This window comes from Bactrocera latifrons, unplaced genomic scaffold (genome assembly GCF_001853355.1).
Source record: "Bactrocera latifrons isolate USDA-ARS-PBARC rearing strain unplaced genomic scaffold, ASM185335v1 scaffold_203, whole genome shotgun sequence".
Lineage (NCBI taxonomy): Eukaryota > Metazoa > Arthropoda > Insecta > Diptera > Tephritidae > Bactrocera > Bactrocera latifrons.
The window spans coordinates 519960-541744 of record NW_017535553.1 but is presented as its reverse complement, the minus strand read 5'-3'; the positions used below and the strand labels follow the sequence as shown (position 1 = coordinate 541744).

Below are 21785 nucleotides of genomic sequence, written 5' to 3'. Positions count from 1 at the left end.
GGATATATTATAAATTCTTTGGATATTTGTGAACCCGTGTGCTCTACTGGATGTTTCAATGGTTAYTGCGTAGCTCCGGAGAAATGTGAATGTTTAGAAGGATTTGCAAAAACCGAAATAGGAATTTGTAAAGCGGTCTGCCTGAATGGCTGTCTGAACGGTCAGTGTGTTTCTCCGAATACATGTGAATGTCTTGCTGGTTATGTATTTAATAAAGAAAATGTTTGCGAACCAGTTTGTTCAATGGATTGTCAAAACGGTTCGTGTGTGGCGCCGGAGACATGCAAGTGTAACTTTGGTTTTGCGATGTCCCCGCTTAACAGTTGTGAACCTGTTTGTGATGGTGGTTGTGTTGACGGCGATTGCATTGCACCCGGAATTTGCAATGATAAACCCTTCGATTCGGTATTTAGCAGTAGTACTGGTGGCTCTATTCTAACAACAACGTTATTAGCGAGCACTTTTGATAGTGACGACGATAGCGATGATGACTATGGCGATAGCGGAGAAGGGAGAGACGGCAGCGAATCGTCTGGAGACAGCAGTGAGACAAATGCCTTTTTTGAAGCAAAGTATCATTGCAATCATCGTTGTATCCACGGAACTTGTCACGGGGAGAGCTGCGTGTGCAACGAAGGTTATGAGCTGCAGTTACAGGAAGACGAGGATATCTGTGTTGCCATCACACTTGGAAGTACTGGAGATCTGAAATCTTTTCGATTATATATCATACTCGGAGTGCTTTCCTTACCGCTAGCCCTGTTGGTGTTGTTGTTGATTTGTCGCCTCAGTTGTGAGAAGACGTACAATGTAGCGAAGAGAGGTAAGAACTGTTAAGCRGCTAAGCTCCACCGGTAAGCATATTCTGTGTTATTAACCGATACTTTTCCACTTACAGAAAACCAGATTGGACTGAAGAACATGTCGCGGAACGTGGACATTGTACGAGTGCCTTAGTAAGAAGTGCTTGCGGATTTGTTTATGTGTGTATATTACAACGTTAATTTTTTAAATGATCTTCATATTTGTAATTAAATAGTTTAGGTTAAGAAGCGTGAGAAAATAGTATTACAACTGCTATAAGTACCATAATATAAGTACAGTTACACTGTGTTAAATACAATTTTATAATCAGAAATGTCTTTGTCTTCTATATACTCAATTAAAGCACGCTAGAGGCAATATCAATCTGATCTCTTCGGTACTATGTATCTGTATCTAATTGCGGTACTCTTTAAACGAAAGACGCACATTTTTATGCCTTTAGAGTAAATTTATTTTCAAAAACAAATATTCTTAAAACTAAAAAGGGAATTTTATTGACATATCCGAAGCTATTTCAATGCAAATACACCATACACGAAAAGGTTCTTTGGTATCACATCTTCGATCARCTCTCCTCGCCATCCTGCACATTKAGGCCATCTTCTTCTCCCGCGCCTGGCATCACAATGCCGAACGTTGGGTTTTCTATCAACCGCACGCCGTGCTTCTCCCGGAAACGTCTGCGCTCATATTCACGATACACCAATATCAAAGCCAATCCACATAAGGCGATAAGTAAGAATGCCATTGTGCCGATAGTCCAGCGCGATACCGAGATGCCACTTTAATGTTAAACGTAAAAACATATATATATATATGATATAGATTGCCTCACTTACCTCAGCGCTATGTGTTCCTCCATAGCACCCAACCCGGAAACACATACGCCACGTCGCTCGTTGTATACCATACCTTCTATGCATTGACATATACCGTTTACATCGCATTTTCCATTCAAACAGTTCCATTCGTTACAATAGGCCACGCAGATCGGCAGATCGGTGTCATTGCTCAGCKTAAGACGATAACCGAGATCACAACTGCAAGCGTTCGGTCCAATACATYTGCCRTGACCGCAGTCTTGTTCACAACTCGGCGCACACTCTGTGCGRCTGCCATTGAGGAACTTATACCCTTCCAGGCAAACGCACTCATCCGGCCGCAGACACTCAGCATTAATGCAAGTCTCTTTGCAGATCGCCTGACAACGGTGCGGTTCGCTGGAGTTCGTCACATGGTAGCCATCGCTGCACTGGCACTTATTGGGCGCCACACACTTGCCATTCTCACACGACGGCCGACAATGTGCGACACAGTAATTGTGATGACGTGTCTCCGAATAGCCACTCCAGCATTCRCACATGTCCGGCTCCACACAATTACTATTGATRCACTGCGGCAGACAAATGGGATCGCAGATGTTGTTCGAACCTTTGCGTAAACGGAAACCCTCATAGCAACGGCATACACCGCCCGCCGCACAAATGCTGTTAATGCACTTCTGTGCACAATGCGGCTCACAACGTCCTGTCAACCATTTTTTCGTGTAACCTGCCTCGCATTGGCAAATACCCGGTGCAATGCAGTGTCCATGTCCGCARTCGAAATTACAAACTGGTTCGCATTCGTAGGACCGTTCCGAATTCGGCCGATAACCGCTGAAACAGCGACAGGTGTCCGGTGCGGTACATGTGCCATGAACGCAGGAGTGCTTACAGACCGGTATGCAGAGATAAAAGAGCAGCGATTGGTATCCCGGAAAGCAGCTGCACACACCTGGACTAACACATTCACCGTTCTTGCAACCACGCGGGCAGTGTGGTTCGCATTCTGTAAGTGAGCCGTTCTTAAGGATGTAGCCTTCGTTGCAGGTGCACGTATCGGGCGCGCTGCAGTRTCCATTGATRCAGTCCTTTGCGCAATTCGGCTGGCAAACATGCGGCTCCACCTGTGTATAACCCTGATGACACTCACAGTGGCCCGGTTCATCACAGAAACCATTCAGGCAGCCGCGTGCACAAGTTGGCTCGCACACGGTGCGCGAATCGTTGCGATAGATGTAACCCTCCAGACACGTGCACTGATTGGGCGCCGTGCAGTGTGCGTTCACGCATTTTTCCATGCAGTTGGGCACACAGGCAAGTCCGATTAAGTTATAGCTGCCCTCCTGGCATTTGCAAACGTTCGGTGCGATGCAATAGCCATTGGGGCAGCCACCTGGACAAACCGGTTCACACTTACCCAAGGTGCCCAGTCGTAACTCGTAACCGTTAAGGCAGTGACACTCATTGGGCGCTTTACAAACACCATTCTCACAGGGCTCTTCACAGATAGGCGTGCACACACCCAGCAACTCGTTRCGCTCATAGCCGAAATTGCACGTACATTTATATGAGGCATCACAACGGCCATTGGTGCAATCCGTCAAACACCGGGTCTCGCATTCTGTGACACTGCCATTGATGAAATTATAGCCCTCATTGCAGCTACACTTCTCCGGCTCAACGCATTGCCCATTGATGCAGGGCTCACTGCATTCCGGCTCACAGACGGTGCTATTCTTCARGTTGTTGTAGCCTTCGGCACAGAGGCATACATCAGGACGGACGCATTTACCTCCCTTACAGTCCACGCAGTTCGGCAGACAATCTCTATGTGCGAGAAGAGAGTTTTTRTTGTGTACAAAAAGGAATTCACTCCTTAAAAACTTACCCGGTTTTTGCGTTCCTAACATAACCTTCGCAGCAAACCTCTTCTGTGTCCGTGTACGTCTATAATCGGAGAAAATACGAGTTGGTAATAAAGATTTTGCATAATTTTTGTTTATTCATGCGTTCACCTCTTTGACTGTGCGTAGTACCAAGGGGTTCTGAGTCGGCGTACAATTTGTACACTTCACATCCACCGGATATTTGCGCATGGTCACAAGTGACACACGAGTTTTGGGCGTTCTGTGGTTGAMAAAAAGTGGGTATGAGTATTAATTTTTTTTAGATCTTACAGGGTTTCGAAAATAGCAGAAGAAACGCGTCGTAAAACAAGCTCAATTAAATCAAATAAACCCCAAGAGAACTACCTGTAAACAGTGCACTGAACAGATTACATTAAGTTAACTACGGTGTTTCCAACAKCCTAAAGGAGTCGTCAGAGGCCCTTTGAAATATCTACGTAAATGATATGGTTAACTAATGTCCGTCAGTATTTCCGTTTATATGTACATATAGAACTAGTGCTTCAGATATCGATCTGAAATTTCGGATCCGTCCTTTCCAAGCCAAAAAGWTGTTCATTACAGCTACAGCTACAAATTGACCGATCAAAGTTCTCGTAAGGAACCTTTAGAATTTCTGAAGTGTATAACTGCGCTGCAACCGAAGTTAACGTTTTTACTTTTTTCTTGATTATTTCTGTCATACAGGTCCACAATTAAATAATTAACGAATAGTATTCCAAAATTTATTGTTGAATATGATGTGGATTTCTTGGCGCGAGCCTTTAATTCGAAATTATAGTGACCGTCAGTATAGTGTTAATTGTATGTCGAAATAAGCTACTTTCGTTATTTAATTTTTATAATTTTATGTATGTATATAGTTACTCTTTGTTGAAGACAAACTTACGGCACTTTTACGACACATGCAGTTGCACAAGTTGCCAGCAGCAGAAGGCTTACAAGAAGCTGGTAATTCATATGAGGCCTCATTGTTTTCTTTCACTTAAMAGTAATGATCACAAGAGCCAAGAAATTACGTACGTTACGTTATTTGCACAGAAATAACACTAAATTGCACAAATCGCTGTGATCTCGTTGGTTCCAAGGCGATTTCCTTGCACTTGCTTGCTTGTTGAGCTGATCAACCGCCTTCCGCGTCGGCACTCGTCGCCGGAATGAACAAATCTGTTAAATTAAAGAAATTATTGATTGCCATTTGTAGGCGCACAGCACTGTTGGTAGGCTATCATTATCGGCTTATCTACGCGAAGAAGCGTCGCTTAAATAAAAGAGTGTTGTAAAAACAAAAAAGCGACAATCTGCTGCCGCAGAGGCCAATAGAGCGCAAAAATCAATGAACTCGGAAAACAACAGAGCAGTGCTCCTTTGACAACGCATACATATATCAAAAACATTTATAAAGTGACATGTGTAATATTGCTGTGTCTTCGACAGCGAAAATCGCAAGACAGTTATCGGTTTCATTGCAACTATTTTTACTATTAAGTATAAAGCTGCATAACTATTTTTGACTCATGGTAAGACTTTTATTTATTATATGGCACTTACCATCATATCGACACTTGACAGAGTCATCTTAACAATTTTCTGTTAAGCTTTATTGTGTCATAAGTGTGATAAATGCGAAGAGGTCAATGGCAGAACTCAAGGAAAGTGGAATTCTAGTTTAACCACACGATATCGGGAGGAGTTTGGCATTGAATATTCATTTGCTAACATAGATAAAGTGCTTGCAGGCATAATTGGAAGATGTTGTGGTATTTTTAGAAGAGTATGTATGCATTATATCAGCAAATGAAAGTGGYGATATGGCACTGGAAACTGCAAAGCAGAAGTTAGTGGCAAACGCAAATCACAGCAACACAGCTAAAGGTTTGAAAACATAAAGCATAGATTACAACTGTATTATTTATGATTAATAATTTATGAAATACTGATATTTTATGTATATAAAAATGGACGGTAGCACGCCCATTTAAAGTACCAAACCGCCTGCTGAAAAATGTTCTTTTATGTGTTTAAATATTTATTAAACTAAAAATTCGCTCTGAATKTCATGAAGCTGGGAGCCGCGTACTTTTTTTTCGAAAAATATTGCGCAGTCGAAAAAGTCTTTTCGTATTTGTAATTTGWCTTCAACTTATCAACGCCACTAAAAAAGTTGAGCTGTTAAGTGGCACTRCTATTGGGGACGAAATGGACGCTCTATTGCAGCCAATCGACTTGGATGAGTGCACMSACAYGTGTGATTGYYGGAAGGAAAGTTCTAGCGCTGATTGCTTCGAAATTTGTGGGTCAAAGGAAAGTAATTGCCTGGRACCRCAATTTTCTCGTTGCATAGAATCAGGCAAACGAATTGAATACAAAGRCTCTGTTGCACCGAAAATATAWACTTGCTACGAGCAYAGTTCTATTTACTCTCCGAAAACTGGCGGCGCTGTACAACCTTYACGCATGACTRTTGATGGCTTAATATTCGCTGCGTTCATGTTGGCTGTGTATGTTTGAGTATGAAGACAYCGTCATCGGCTMTGTATTARATCATAAATGAGTTAAAGCACACCAATCAATTATGTTAAGCTGTAATATCGACCTAACTTATATCATCAGCTGTGTTCAGGCTACACGTAAATGAATTTTATTTAAAAGTATTTTATTGTGTAACTATATTCTAAAGTAATTTGATATTTACAAAATATACAAATAAGGAAGGGCTAAGTTTGAGTGCAATCGAACATTTATACTCTTGCAACGTTTAAGAATCAAGCCAGGGAAATACGTTAAGGTATAAAACCAATCATACAGAGTAAAGTCAACCGGATGTTCGAAAATCCGGATATAAGTTATAACGGGGCTAGGTCAAGTTTTCGCTCAAACGTATCTAATTTAGGCATAAAGGTCCACTGTTAAGTGTAAAACAAGCTCTCTTATTTYCATTGASATAACTGACAYATTGGCCGATATATGSGGCACAAASCAACCCGGAATTTCGAAAAWCTTTATATTAGGTATACGTTAGCTAAAAAAAGCACTTGTCMGATTCAACTCATWTTTGACATAGAGTAAGAGAAGGAATATCCGTTAATTTCAGTTATACTTATCACACATTGACCGAAATTTTCGATCAAAAGTCAACTATGTGTCCCGGGGTCTAAATATTCGGCACCTAGGGGTTTGAACAGTTTTTRTTGGATTTAAMCAATTTATGRTCATAAGGAGGCACACASTAAAGACATTATTCATGCAAAGTTTTATCCCKTTATATTAATTGTTTCTTGGTTTGTATACTGGAGAGTAAGAGAATCAAGTGGAATTTAAAATAGTACGTTATGGGTAGTAGGCGTGGTTGTTTTCCGCTTTCGTCCATTTTCAATGTGACATAAAAATGTAAAAAGGATGCTAACTACTAAATTTTGTTCAAATTGATTGTTCGGGTTCTGAGACATGGGATTTCACCAAAAGTGCTCGGTGCCACGCTGAGCGTTCAATTTTCACATCGGGTCCCATAAAGCTCTCTTATACCATCTCGRTGGTAAAAATAATGTCCCTGGCGTAATTAATGATTTTTCACGGYTTTAGTAGTTTTTAACAGTATCGTTGAAAGGGGARTGARAGGGGTTCAACTCYGATTTTATCCATTTTCACACTGTCGGTAGAAGCCTTTATAAAATTTGTACTCACAAATTTAGTTGTTGTAGCTAGGAGATAAGGAGTGCGGGGCCACGCCCACTTTTCAAAAAAATTTTCCATTGGTCCCATTATGGCAATGGGCGCGGCAGTGGCCCGATATTTAGAATACAATGCAATTTTAATTAAATGGAAGGAACTGTGATGGTTTAAATAATCACAGTGCGAAATTGTTGTTGAATTTTATATAATGAACGAAAGCTGCTCACAGGAACCGGGTTGTGACGAAGTCTAACAAAAGGCCAATTGAATTATATGTCGACGCAGCGCAATGTATAACCGGGAACCAATGTTGTGCAGACCGATTGTTTAGAACGAATTGTGTCGAACGAATGCAAGCCCGGATGCGTGTAACAATGTATAACTAAGAATCGGACATCCCGTTGTCCGTCCTTTTTGTTGAATGGGTTGTTCAGGTGTGGGAAGTTGGGTTGGTGTTGTGTTATAGTGTCATCGGCGGTGGTGTATTGTATTGTCTCGCTAGGGTGCGCCATCATTTAAACAAAAAGTAACCGTTGAACATTTCCCGCATTCGTGACATTTTATTTATTTTTTGGGATCCCTGTAAATCGACCCGCCCTAATAWACATATTTTTTAAGTATACATATAAGTTTTATAAAAAGACGAGAACTACTTTTTCTGGGTGCCATTTATCACTTTTGGAAAAAAAAACATGTAAACAAGCGTCGATAATGCGCGAAGGCGAAGTGACTAAGAAGCTAGCTAAGCTAGTTTTAGTGTCACAAGATCAACATGAAATTAAATAGTTAATATAATAATACATTCAGAGCTTAATGCACAGTTAAAGCTCATAAAAAGGTAGGCTGCTACTACACCGCGGTATTATTTACAATATATAAACATAAGCGCATTTTGAACCCTAATGGATATTATCCATACTTAGAGAGCGTGTGTACACTTTACAAACTTAAAACTGTTATTGTGGACACCTAAGCATGGCCAAATGTTCAAAGAAGTTCATGAATGATTTCAAGCAAGYTCATGTTAGCGATCAAGCTAGAACTCAGGCAATATCAAGCTGGATCAACCGATTAGTCAACCTGGGACAAGTTAGGAGTCAAGCGAAGTCAAGCTAAGGATCAAACGAAGTCAAGATGGAGGTCAAAGGAGTAGCAGCCGTGCAAAAATCATGGCGCCAACCAACTAATAACCAGTCGGCTAAGTGTCAGCAAGCTGAGAGCTAACCTCATAGGGCATTGAGCAAAATATGGCTCTCCAAAATGTGCGGTTGGGTTTCGCCCACTAAAGATTTCCAACTCTCAAAACACATTTAACCACTTTTTGTAATTTATTTTATTTCGATATCTTCACTAATGTTTCATTCAGCTGAAGTATTAAAGTGTATACATTCTGTAAAAATKTATAGCGGTGTTATGTCGGAGGATGCATCGTTTTGCACTGTAACATACTGATGTCAAACAATTGTTATGGTCCAAGTTTAGTWAATATTGGTCGAGTACTTGTTCAGATTTGGATTGTTATGATACCTTACAATAGTGAATTACCGATAGTTTTCGATCATWACATATATGCGTTGGATGGACCTGGATATTGACAGGTAAGACCACTCACGATAGGCTAAATATCTCAAATCGCTTGAGATATATTGGCGGAGCAGTGCCTACCCTTTCAAAAAGGTATTTCTCATAGTTATATTACTGTGTTTAGACCCACCACCGATATGCTGGATATCTCTTTGCAATCAACAAACCAATCATATTTAAAATATAGCCAAGCAGCAATTACGCTGAAATTATCGCCATAAAGAAGAGACTGTAAAAGGAACGGATGGATAGACTAATATCCGGGAACTAATTTTCATCGTTTCGGTACACACATACGTATATAACACAAATGGTAAACATATCAATCTCGAATAATTCCATGTGTCACCAAAAATAATCCTTAGATGAACAAACATCTTTTATACTCTGTGTAGTATGGTGCGAGGGTATAAAAATTTTTCTAAACATCTTAGGATCCAAAATATTATAATCATTCCTCATGAATCATTGTTAGCTCTGCACTGTATTAGATTAGTATTATGAAATGGGCGCATACCACTGCCGTCAGCTAAGCAGACTTTTAAACATATGTACATATATGTACACTATACAAATATTATACAAATATTATCAACTAGCTTGGGCTTGCTTAAATCTCTATATGTGAGACGTTAGAATGTGATCAATGTAAAGTATGCACTAATGCGGAATTTTACAACATTCTCTTCTTATTGCCTTCTCATAAATAACGGGTGTTTCTTCAGACTTTTAGTTTGACAATTCTCGCTTCGAAGTTTTCTTTTTGACAGCCGTTAGTTGTTTTATATGYTTGCTTTTTCATAATGAATAGCSCGTAGCACCTTCRGTTAATGCTCCCAAAGCKWGATGGCCACGACTCCGATTTTCGYAAAAAATTTTGTTCARCGAWGAAACACACTTTTGSGTACGTTAATAAACAAAATTGTTGCATTTGGCGGGACAATAATCAACAAGCTATTTGCAAGAGACACTGTTAAATCCAAAAAACGCACTGTTTAGTGTGCTCTATGGACAAAGGGCATTACGGCTGCTCATAAGGTTTCAGTCCATTGAGAAGACTACAGAGCCAAGATTATACTTTTTCGTAACTGAATTGAAGAAAGTTGATTGATTGCATATCTTTGACTCAATATGATTAATTTACTAATTTTGTTGGTAAAATTGACTTTGAGGCAGATATTTCGGATWCCTAGCAAAGATATCCTTGTCGCTATCTTCGTATTTAGCTATTTCACTATTGACATGTATTGTAATATAGTTTCGAATACTTTCCTATATCAATAGTTTTCGTTTCCGCTAGAACTTAGCGCTGGCTTACATCATTTTAAGTTGGATATGGAATGAATGGTGTAATTCAATTCATGCTAGCGATAAAATTTTATATATTTTATATGTATGTTATACTCATACACATATTAATATGACACAATACAAATATAATTTCAACAAATTCAATTATGGAATTCAGAAAAGATTACATATTTGCGTTTTTAAGTTTCCCAAAGCATTACTTCAATCAATCGTTTTGTTTTAATTAAATTCAGTTCACTTTGTGAATTTGAGCTGATTTATTGCTGAACGAAACAAAGATAGATGAAGGAGCTTCAGAGCAGGATGCTTTTAAATATACTTATTTCGTTGAGTGTTCTTTTAACCGTCATAAATTTGACTACCAGTCAATGGTGCACCAAAATGCGAAGAGATAAAGCATATTATAATGAACCTAGRCAGTATATACAAACTTATTTAACTTTGAATTGGTTAGGACTCACTGTGCAAAGAACCAGATATGCAACCACTTTTGATTACAAAGTAAGTAAATATAATGTAATTCAATATTAACCGATGGAATGTATCATGGAAAGCACAGTGAAGTAAAATCAATAATATTTCATAAARTTTTGTAAATTTGAAATTAGTGAAAGACTGAAAAAAAAAAAACAATTGTGACGCAACTGACACAGTTTATTGGRAGCTTTTTGATGTGAGCCTCGAGCATTGTTATCCTGTGGCATTCAGTAAAAGAAGTAGGCAAAACGATATTGAGGGGCCTCGCACGTCAGTAGGGTCGAAAGCGAGCATCAAAGCTAAAAAATCCACATAACACAATACTTTTGCGAGGGAGGCCAYAGAGTCTGTTCAAAGAAGACTAACGGCTAAACAGCCGTTAAACATTGTATATATATGTATATACCATATATTCGTATATATGGTTTTTCATGATTTTTTTTTTTACTCATCATTGATTTTAAGAGACTTTCCATATGTAAACTATATAATAATTATAATTTCTTATACTTCTAGTATAAATATGTAACAAGAACTGAAAGGTATTGCTGTGCTGGTTACGTTATGAGGAACAACCAATGCGTGTCCGCTTGCGCGCCTAACTGCCCGGCCAACAGTCGRTGCACCGATGTCAACAAATGCACCTGCGATTATGGTTACACTTCCAASACGTCTATTCCTAGAGACATTATCTGCGAGCCGAAGTGCACTGCAGGCTGTCAGTCGCATAGTACTTGTACRCAACCCGAGACTTGCACATGCAATTCGGGATATGAAAGACGCTCGGATGGCATATGTGAACCTATCTGCCAGGAACGCTGTCCTGCATATGCCATTTGTACAGCGCCAGATACTTGTAKYTGCGTGGAGGGTTATAAATTCAATGAAGACTTAAAGGAATGTGTGCCAGAGTGCCAATACGGTTGCGGCTTGAATATGTACTGCCAATCGCCTAATCAATGCGCTTGTCGTACTGGCTATAAACTACATTCGAACGCCACAGGTGAAGTAGATGAGACCACCGTAAGCAGCGGCGAGTTGTGTTTTCCTGTCTGCAGTGTTGGCTGTCCCGCGAACAGTGAGTGCTTTGCGCCAGAGGAGTGCCGTTGTTYGGAGGGTTACACTACGYTGACCGCAGACGAAGAGACGCAGATGAGTAGTAGYGGCGAATGTGTGGCAGTGTGTGTAGATCAATGCCCACRGCATGCCAGTTGCGTTAGTCCTAATGTGTGCGAATGCGCGTCAGGTTACGAATTGCTTCATCCGCCCCAACAACGTCAATACTGTCAAGCACAATGCACGCAGAATTGCGAACTGAATGGAAAATGTGTGGCRCCGGACGTATGTGAATGCTTTCCCGGCTATGAGCATGTAAGCAGCACAAACGCCACCACAGATCCTCAAGAGCTCTACTGTCAACCGGTCTGCTCCAACGGTTGCGCGCATGGCGATTGCGTGGGACCCGAAATGTGCATCTGTCAGCCAGGCTACCTGATGGGYGCGCAAGGTGTGTGCGAACCCACTTGCACTAAGGGATGTCTGAATGGGCGCTGTGTTGACGTCGAAGTTTGCGCATGTAATGACGGCTATCAACTATCTGCAGACGATTCTGATAAATGCGAACCCATTTGTAGTAAACCTTGCATCAATGCAGACTGCGTTGCGCCGGAGCTGTGTCTCTGTCGAGAGAAGTATAAACCTATGGCTGGTGAGGGCATTTCTAACAAATGTACGCCCATGTGTTGGCCGGAGTGTGTAAATGGTGTTTGCATTGCGCCCGATCAGTGCAGCTGTAACGAAGGTTATGTGCGATCATCAAACACAACACAGCTGCACATCTGCGCGCCGTACTGCACAGGCTGCAAAGGTGGCYACTGCGCAGCACCAGCGAAATGCGTCTGTCCCGAGGGCGCGGAATTGTCAGTTATTGAAGACACATCCGAATGTACGGCCATCACTGCGAGTGATATGACCACAGTGGCTACAATAGACGATACTACAGCAAGTACAATTGAAACGACCACAGCAATATTTACCACCACTGAAAGCTTTGTGCGGCTCAACGCCACTAAGGAAGTTGAGCTATTGAGTGGCACTACTATTGGGGACGAAATGGACGCTCTATTGCAGCCAATCGACTTGGATGAGTGCACACACAYGTGTGATTGTTGGAAGGAAAGTTCTAGCGCTGATTGCTTCGAAATTTGTGGGTCAAAGGAAAGTAATTGCCTGGAACCGCAATTTTCTCGTTGCATAGAATCAGGCAAACGAATTGAATACAAAGGCTCTGTTGCACCGAAAATATATACTTGCTACGAGCACAGTTCTATTTACTCTCCGAAAACTGGCGGCGCTGTACAACCTTTACGCATGACTATTGATGGCTTAATATTCGCTGCGTTCATGTTGGCTRTGTATGTTTGAGTAGCAAGATATCGTCAGCGGCTTTATAGTAGATCATTAATGAGAAAATTTTAAAGTAATCATTTATGTTAAGACTGGGGCATATTATGATGTTACAGAAAGATCTCTTTTGCATATCGACAAGCTGAAAAATACACCTGTGTTTAAGCGTATGTATTTTTATTTATATGCACTTTATTAACAAGTATTATACCATATTGTGCACTTAYATTAACAGTAAATTGAAAAATTCTAAATAAAAAACTTAAAGGAGAATAAATTACAGTCCTTTCAACGTATTTTTAGTATTGATGATGCGTGGTAAATTCTGCTGTATTTGAATTGAAATTTTGGATTTTTTTTTTGACACCCGAAGCACAGCTCTCCCATCCCTGAATGCGTTGAAACTAATAATTAATATACAACATTTCCAACATACTTAAGCTCAAGCATTTTGCTATCTCATTATAAAAGCATTTTCAATTTTTTAGAAAGTATTTTATCAGATATAAGTTAATCATACGCACAGGCGKTCCTCCATAGCAATAAAAACAATAAAAAGTGCAAAATCGTACTTTTCAATATGCACTCTGCATACAGCGCTGATGTGSGCGATGTCAGCGGCACTACCGGCCGATAGCGAAGAACTTAGCATGCGCAAAAAGTTGAAGAATATAGTCTGCGGCAGCCAGGGTTGCCTTAGATTGCGGTTAAARTTAAAAAGTATTACAATGAATGAGTTTTGAAAATTATTTTTTATTGTATCTAAAAAATATTGCAATTTGTTGTAGTTGTAATTACTAACTTATTACTTATTTTATTACCAAAAGTAATAATATGTACTAAGCAGCGGTTTAGTGGAACAATATGTGACATGAATCGATGAATATGGCGGGCTGCAGAAAAATCGAGGTTTTCCAGCTAAAAATAAAAGCAATACAAATTTTCATTAAATTAAAAACAATAAACAAGAAAATACTTCGGTTGCACTGAGGCAATAATACCTTCATAAATACAGGAAATGTCTAACAAGAACTTATGAACTCTGATTATGAACAATTTCTTTGACATTTTACCATTGCCTTAGGCTTAGTGTATGCTCACCTTCCCACTTCCATTCGCATCAGAGACGATGAGCGAAGAGTAACATCAGCATTAGCACGACAAATATTCCGAGCGGGAAGATAACTGCATCTAAAGTTTGCCAACAATTTGGCGCCTGCTTGCTGGACACTTCAACGCTCTCATTTTCCTGCAGCGCTGCGATCGTGACATCGGCAAAAGCAGTAACTCCCTCGGTATAGTCAATCCGCGGCATTAAAATGTCGAATTCAGCTGCTAAGAGAGATTTATGTAATATTAGTGTTTGACTGAAAGCAGATTTATGAAGCTTAGTTTACATGCAATGCCTGCGTCTGATTTTTCACTAGTCTCGAAATGTCCAAGATCCGTTTCGAAATTGCCAACCTTTATCGCAACATGCATGTTGACAAACGCGGGATAGCAAATAAACGTTGCACTCAGMAAWAATAAKAATTCTTTAAAGTAGCGCATTTGAACTATCTTYTAAGCTTGTATTGGATTTCGCGTGCGTTGGCTGTCAGCAATTATGCGTTGCTCTTCAAGTCCTGCGGCATACTGAAGCTGCTTTTCTTTCAATTGTTGTAAATAATTCTCATTTCTCTTATGGTATTTATCTATAATATGCCTCCGGTCGTTTATCTTTTTTCTTGTCATTGGGTATGGTAGAAATGGGCGGTTCGCCTTTTCATTTCCATTCTCAACCAAATATATAGTAGTAAATAAAGGGTATTTTTTAGACGTGTAGTTTTCATTGAGACAATACTATTTTTAAATTTTGTGCCTTTAACAGTTATTACCAGATTTATACCCAGTTTTGTCTGCCATTTTATAATGAGAAAACTTACTCCAAAACAACGGCTGCGATTCGTGCAAATTTATTACTGAAATAATGATGAGATTCGGTTTGGTTTTCACAAGAAAAATGAAGCTCACGTTTGGTAGAACGGATTCGTTAGTACACAAATTTTCGTATTTGAATTTATGAATAATCTACAAGCCACTGTAGAGATAATGTTACATCCTCAATTCAATTGTCTTTCTTTGACAGGTCACGCGGGATTCGCGTCAAGCAGTCAAGTTATGTATTTGTCAGTATTGTTTGACAWTTCATCATGGAAATATTTACGCCTGAACAACATTTAAAAATCTCTCACCTTTTTTATTAAAATTCACGTTCCTTATAGAATGTATTTCACTCGCTCCGCTCTACTTATGATCGATATAACCGGCCTATTGAGCGCACTATTAAAAACCCATCCATCTTGAGACATAGCATTCATTATTGAATAAAATTCGACCGAATAGACGACATTCAGCATACAGCAAAGAAACTATAGCAGCCGTAGCTGAGAGTGTACACAAATACAGGTGGAAAGTCGATTCGATGCCGTTCGCGGCAACAACGCCGCTCAACTTTCCCAGGCAACATCGCTTGGCTGTATGGGTTCTTGAAAAGTTCCAAGAGCCAAGTTCTGTTCAGCGAGGGACCTACTTCKGGCTCAATGGGCATGTAAGTAAGCAAAATAGTCGCAAATAAAGAGCTGCCATTTCATCCAGAAAAAAAAAATCGTTTGTGATTCGATCGACCCATATTTCTATAAAAATGATGCCGATGAGAGCGTAACCGTCAATGGCGTCTCCTATCGCTCTAAGTTAACCGATTTTTGATGCCTTTGATCTCGGCGACATTTTGTTTCAACAAGATGGCGCCGCTTCCCACACATCGCATCAATCAATGGATTTATTGAGAAAACACTTCGGTGAGCAGATTATTTCATGTTTTTGGCCGGTCGATTCATCATCAAGACCATATCACATCACACCGTTAGATCTTTTCCTGTGAGGATACATAAAATCTAAAGCATGTGTAGATCGTTTCATTCGCCAGTTGTCAGTCGAAATTCTGGAACGAAAATTGAGCTCAACGGATGAGCCATCTGAGGCTACGTCTCTGACAACATTTGAAAGAGAAAATCTTCAAAATTAAATTACATTAGGTGCTTTATTGCTGACATATGACTATAATTACTGCAAAAAGACGCGGTTACGGTATTTTTACTTATTTTTGTTACAAATCATTATTATTATAATAATAATAAAATCGTCACAGAAATAATTATATCCGTAAAATATAAAATTCTTATTTATAGTATATAATTTTATATGATACGAATTTATTTAATGGCAACCTTTTTATAAATTCCTTTACTTAGAATTATATTTTATTTTTAATTGTCTCTAAGAAACATAAGCTATGAGTGCGTCAATATGTAGTGGCGAGCGTGTGTATTGTGAAGAAATGTGGCGGTTGATGCTCAAATAAATAAGTTGATTTGTTGAGCGAACTAAGCGAGAGAATAATCATTTCTAACAATTAAATTGTAAAGTGGACAATAATGTCTTGCTAATGCAAATCACTTGCGTGAGATAAATATAAAGGCGAGCAACACTAACAAAACCAAGGCCATTASTAGCGCACCAATCCAGATATATATATCTTCAATATCACCAACACTGTTCACATTCAAATTTTCTCCCCGATTAGTTGTATTTGTAGCTACACTGGTTGAAATAGTTTCAATGGTCGTCATATAATTGTATGAGTTCCCTGTAGTGTCAGTATCACCAATTATCGCTTTGTTGGTAGTTATCCTTGATGTAGTGCTGGCGGCCGTACTACTTGATGTGTCGGCAACTTCATCGACGCTATCGATCTCCTGATCCCCCACAAGCTCATTCGTTCGCACACACTTTGTTCGTTGCTCGTYAATGTACTGATATCCATTCCGGCATTCACATATCCGAAACGATAACCGAACTGCGTTTTTTGGGCAGTGRCTAAGGCAGTACTTAACGCCACCCAAAACTGCCTCCTGAGTACCGAAGCTGCAGTTGCAGACATTATTCTTGCATCTTGAGTTGTGCAGTTGTTCGGCTGTTACCGTTACCAATACGCAACTGATTACCAAAAAAGTGACAATTCCAATTTTGAGCAGCGCCAACATTTTTTTTTACGATTTTACAATTATAGCGAGAAAGGCATGTGCACAGCATGAAAATTGAAGAAAAACTGAGGCCAGCATTGGCATCGAATTATGAATAATTTARTAAAATTGTGTTCGCGCCGATTGATTTTGCACTAATTCTTATCACGCCTCGTGGCGCAATATTATAATATCGTAATGTTTTCTGTTTTTTATTCTTTGTGTGAATATGTGTGATTTGTATGAGCAATAATTATTTCAGTAAAATTACTAAGACTTCCCTCTATTGTATTTATGTATTTATCATTTGCCAGCAGGCTGCGCTCGGCGCTCGCAACTTCAGTGCTTTTATACCTTGAACAGGGTATATTAAGTTTGTCACGATAATTTTTCTAGTTTTGTTCAACTAACGGTTGTATGTATCACCAAACCGATTTCGAGCAAATTTAGTGGTTGGCATTCTTCTCACATTTTTATATYACTTACGGAAACTAGACGAAATCAGACAACAACCACGCCTACTTCTCATATGGCACAATTTTAAATTCCACTTGATAATTTTACTTTGCAGTACACATCAAGAAGCAATTAATATAACGGGATAAAACTTTGCACGAATAATGTCTTTAATGTGTGCCACCTTATGAGCAAAAATTGTTTAAATCCAATAATAACAGTTCCTGCCCATAGGTACCGAATATTTAGACCCCGGTACCTATAGTTGACCTTGGATCGAAAATGTCGGTCAATGTGTGATATATATAACTGAAATTACGAGATAATCCTTCTCTGACAATGGTTTGGCTGTACGTCGAAAATGGGTTGTATCGGACCACTACTTCTCTTAGCCCCCATATACTTAATATTAAAAATGTTCGAACTTCTAGGTGACTTTATGTTGCATATATCGGTTAATATATGAGTTATCCTAATCAAAAAAGAGAGCGTGTTTTACTAATTACAGTATATCTTTATGCATAAAATAGTCCTAATTGGGCGAAAACTTGACCTACCCCCATATAACTATTGAGAGGATTTTCGAACTCCATTTATCTTTGATCCCTATGATTAGTGATTGTATGTAAGGTCCCTTAATGAAACCCAGACACAATTTTTTGAGTATGTGGCATATTAAAAGTATGTGGGATGAGTAAAAATAGATAAAATCAGTTTGATACTACCCCCCACTCGCATATACTACATATAATTTCWTTTTTCTAACAAATCTAGTGCCGATTAGTTCGGTCAGTCTATGAGTTATATGTTATAAAATGTATAAATAAAATTCATTGGTTGACATTTTACAGTTTAAGTTATTTTCCTGGCATTGATTTCTCCATTGATTTCTCCTTCATTAGTTGTTGAGATTTCGATCAGAAATTTTGTATCCGTCCTTCCCCAGCCAAGAAGCTGTTCATGTATCAAAACCACCCATATCGCAATGAACGATCGGAAACAAGTGCTTGCTGAATTTTTTTGTATTTTGGAGGGTATTCTGTAGTTTTGGTGCAGTCAAAGTTAACGATTTTTCTTGTTTTCTTTTATTTTATTATATGGTAAAGCATAAAGTGGAAAAAGTACGCCTTTTCGTCAGAAGTCTTACTAATATGTCTTATAAATTATTAACTTTAATGAAAAACAGTTCAATTGCACAATAATTCGTTGTATACTCCTTCGTTTTCATCACACTGCGCTGCTGATTTTCGTTTCACTAAAACAAACACGGAATGAAATTGAAACTAAAGGTTATGCTTCGCTATTTCAAACATTTACCATTGCGTACGACTTCATTTGGCCGCCATATATACCAATACCAATAGGCGAATATTGCAAACGCCATTAAAGTTAGTAGTAGAGTAAACCAAATTAGAGATTCAAAATCCATTTCCGTACCTTACGGCTGAGTGAAAACCGGTCTCCATAGATGTGTATAAGAGACAGGAGTAAACCAAATTAGAGATTCAAAATCCATTTCCGTACCTTACGGCTGAGTGAAAACCGGTCTCCACAGACGACTTTTTGAAATTAGACTAATTCTCGTCACTTCTACTAGTTGTTTACATGCGAATAAACTGCAGCTGCTTATCACCATTCGAAAATTTGAAGGTCTCATCGAAACCATATACATAAAAGCCAGTTTTTTGAGCGATGCCTGAGCGATGTTTGAAATGAATAAACAAAGGCGTGCCTTAAAGGGAAAGCCTAATCGACTTCAACATAAACTCTGTGTACATAATTATATAAGCGCACATAGGGTAGCTTTCGGGTTAGTTACTTCGGCTTTAAAATAAACTAATTAATAAATTACCTATTTTCTTATCATTTTCCATAACGATTTTTATAATGTTAATAAAGCTAACATCTAACTCCAGTTCTTCTTAACGTTTACAAATTAGCCGAACTTCCCCAAAGCAAAGCAAGTCTCCCAACGGTTCTCTACACTATTCATATTTGCTTAGTCTGGGTTTACACACGAACTCTTTTGTTGCTTAATAAGCTGCTAAATATTATTTTTTTCTTTCTTTTACTTCATGATTTTCTTTAACAATATATAATAACATCCGGTTTTATGCAACAGCTACACATTTATACGAGCCTTTTTTACATGACTTCATTTATATGACTGTATAACTATTGCATTCGATTAACTTACATTATAAAACGATCCACAAGCATTAATGACCTGATGGCAAAATTAAAATTAAAAAAAATAAAAACAAAAAACAAAAAAAGCCTTTAAGTCTCATCTGAGAAATTGGTTTTTCGATGAACGTTTTCTTAATGTTTTTTTCGGCAACGTGAATTTGCGTAATAATTTTGGACAATCTTGGACAATTGGACACAATTCTCTAAACAAACATACTTCACATCATCCTCTTGATGGACACTTGTATACGTCTGTTACATCGTAAACATGACTCGAAAGTCCTCTAACGATACCGACGGTATATTTATTAAAAGCTATACCTATAGATTGCAGTGGAATTGTATATCTAAAATTGAATGTTCATAAAAAAGAGACCTTTCTAGGACAACATAAAGGAAAATTAAAAAGGCTTGAACTTAAAATGCCATAGAAAACTTTTTCCCTAAAAATGCAAACTGTTGGCCCTCATCTGAAAATATATCAAGCAATTTGGGTGTTGTAATTAATCAGGTTTAATCAGAATATTTCGTCAATGGAGAAGCGCTCTCACGAATGCTAGCAGATTATTGTTAGAGACATAAAAATGACCTTATGTAATCTGATATAAAAAATATTTAGTAAAATCATACATAATTATTTTTTTGTATTAAGCAATAATAAAACAGTAATTAGTAACCATAAAAATAATTTTTTTTTTTTTTGTATCTGGAGCATTGTAGATTAAGTTTGTAGCATGAAATTGGCGGGTGATGATGATGCGAAATAATTACTCAGTTTTAAGATATCGATCTCAAATTTTGCTCACGATCTCCGCCTTTAAAGTTATTKTATACAAGATTTGTCGGAACCTCTGATATCGGACTACTAAAATATCCCTGTACAAACTGATCGGTCAAAGTGAAGCTCTTGCATGGAAAATTTTCTTAAATKATATGTCTGGCGTGGACTATTTTCTAGGACGAACCTCCAATATATGAGGAAATTTCCCAAATCGAAACACTATCCCCTATAATTGCCATGCAAACTGAACGATCAAAATCAAGTTTTTATATAGAAAACTTTTTTACTTGACGAGATATCTTCATGAAATTCGGCACCTTTGCCAGTCGGAAGAAATTCGGAGTGCCCCACAGCTCGATAATCAAAGAATACTGTCAACATAACCTTGATTTTTCATCACGTTAAAAGTTTTTTCGGCTTCGGTTCACCTTTGCCACGATATTCGGCCGACGATCGTATCTTTCCGGGTTGCAAGCATAGATCTAAGACTCATCGCCAGTAATAATACGTTTCATGACATCCTGATAGTCGGACAGCATTATTTCACAGACCTTAACGCGAATATTTTGTGTTTTTGGAATCACTCGTGCATTAACTTTTCGTATTTCTTTCAAAATGGTTTTCACTGATCCTTCCAATATTCCAAGGATGCCAGTAAAATGTATGACTGTTAATCGTCGATTCTCAAACAGCAATTCCTATATTGACCATCAGTTGATGTCGATGGCCGTCGTAGACGTGGTTCGTCATCGACGCGTTCTCGACCGTCTTTGAATAATTGTACTGATTGAAAACACTTGATCGCGACAAACAATTATCACGGAAGGCCTTTTCCTTTTAGATGTGACACTTAGCACAGATGTCACTGACAGTCATACCAACATAGAAAAAAATATTTCGACGAATGGGTTTTCGCGCAAAATTTAACTTCGAAAGTCTTACTATTTTTTGCCCATAGTAGGACATATCTCAATTCACGAAGTTAACGTTTTTTAGTAATTTTTATACTCTCGCAACAAAGTTGCTAAAGAGAGTATTATAGGTTTGTTCACGTAACGGTTGTTTGTAAGTCCTAAAACTAAAAGAATCAGATATAGGGTTATATATATCAAAGTGATCAGGGTGAAATCCGGATGTCTGTCTGTCCGTCCGTCCGTGCAAGCTGTAACTTGAGTAAGAATTGAGATATCATGATGAAACTTGGTACACATAKTTCTAGGCTCCATAGGAAGGTTAAGTTCGAAGATGGGTAAATCGGCCCACTGCCACGCCCACAAAATGGCGGAAA

The 21785-nt window shown here is 38.6% G+C and overlaps 3 protein-coding genes and 1 long non-coding RNA gene across 4 annotated transcripts; 1 reads left to right on the top strand and 3 right to left on the bottom strand.

Annotated features, from left to right (window-relative positions):
* LOC108968104 lies at positions 1–13283 on the top strand (the record flags this gene model as incomplete). Its single annotated transcript, XM_018931885.1, is given in 4 exon segments — positions 1–823; positions 899–942; positions 10406–10624; positions 11117–13283. Coding segments are annotated over 4 exon segments (2994 nt in total), but the record flags the coding sequence as incomplete, so codon positions are not given.
* Positions 1253–4713, bottom strand: LOC108968110 (tenascin). Its single transcript, XM_018931895.1, has 5 exons — positions 4446–4713; positions 3665–3776; positions 3538–3596; positions 1665–3476; positions 1253–1607 (listed from the first exon to the last, which is right to left on the bottom strand). Exons 1-5 carry the CDS (start codon positions 4526–4528, stop codon positions 1391–1393), a joined length of 2283 nt encoding a protein of 760 aa, XP_018787440.1. The 5' UTR covers positions 4529–4713; the 3' UTR covers positions 1253–1390.
* A 2908-nt stretch (positions 13284–16191) lies between the features above and the next one.
* Positions 16192–17218, bottom strand: LOC108968119. Its single transcript, XM_018931905.1, has one exon. The coding sequence runs from the start codon at positions 17089–17091 to the stop codon at positions 16501–16503; it is 591 nt and encodes a 196-aa protein (XP_018787450.1). The 5' UTR covers positions 17092–17218; the 3' UTR covers positions 16192–16500.
* Positions 17219–18728: 1510 nt separating this feature from the next.
* On the bottom strand, positions 18729–18985 carry LOC108968121. Its single transcript, XR_001993309.1, has 2 exons — positions 18844–18985; positions 18729–18781 (listed from the first exon to the last, which is right to left on the bottom strand). It is a non-coding gene; the product is annotated as an uncharacterized LOC108968121 (long non-coding RNA).
* Positions 18986–21785: the final 2800 nt, after the last annotated feature.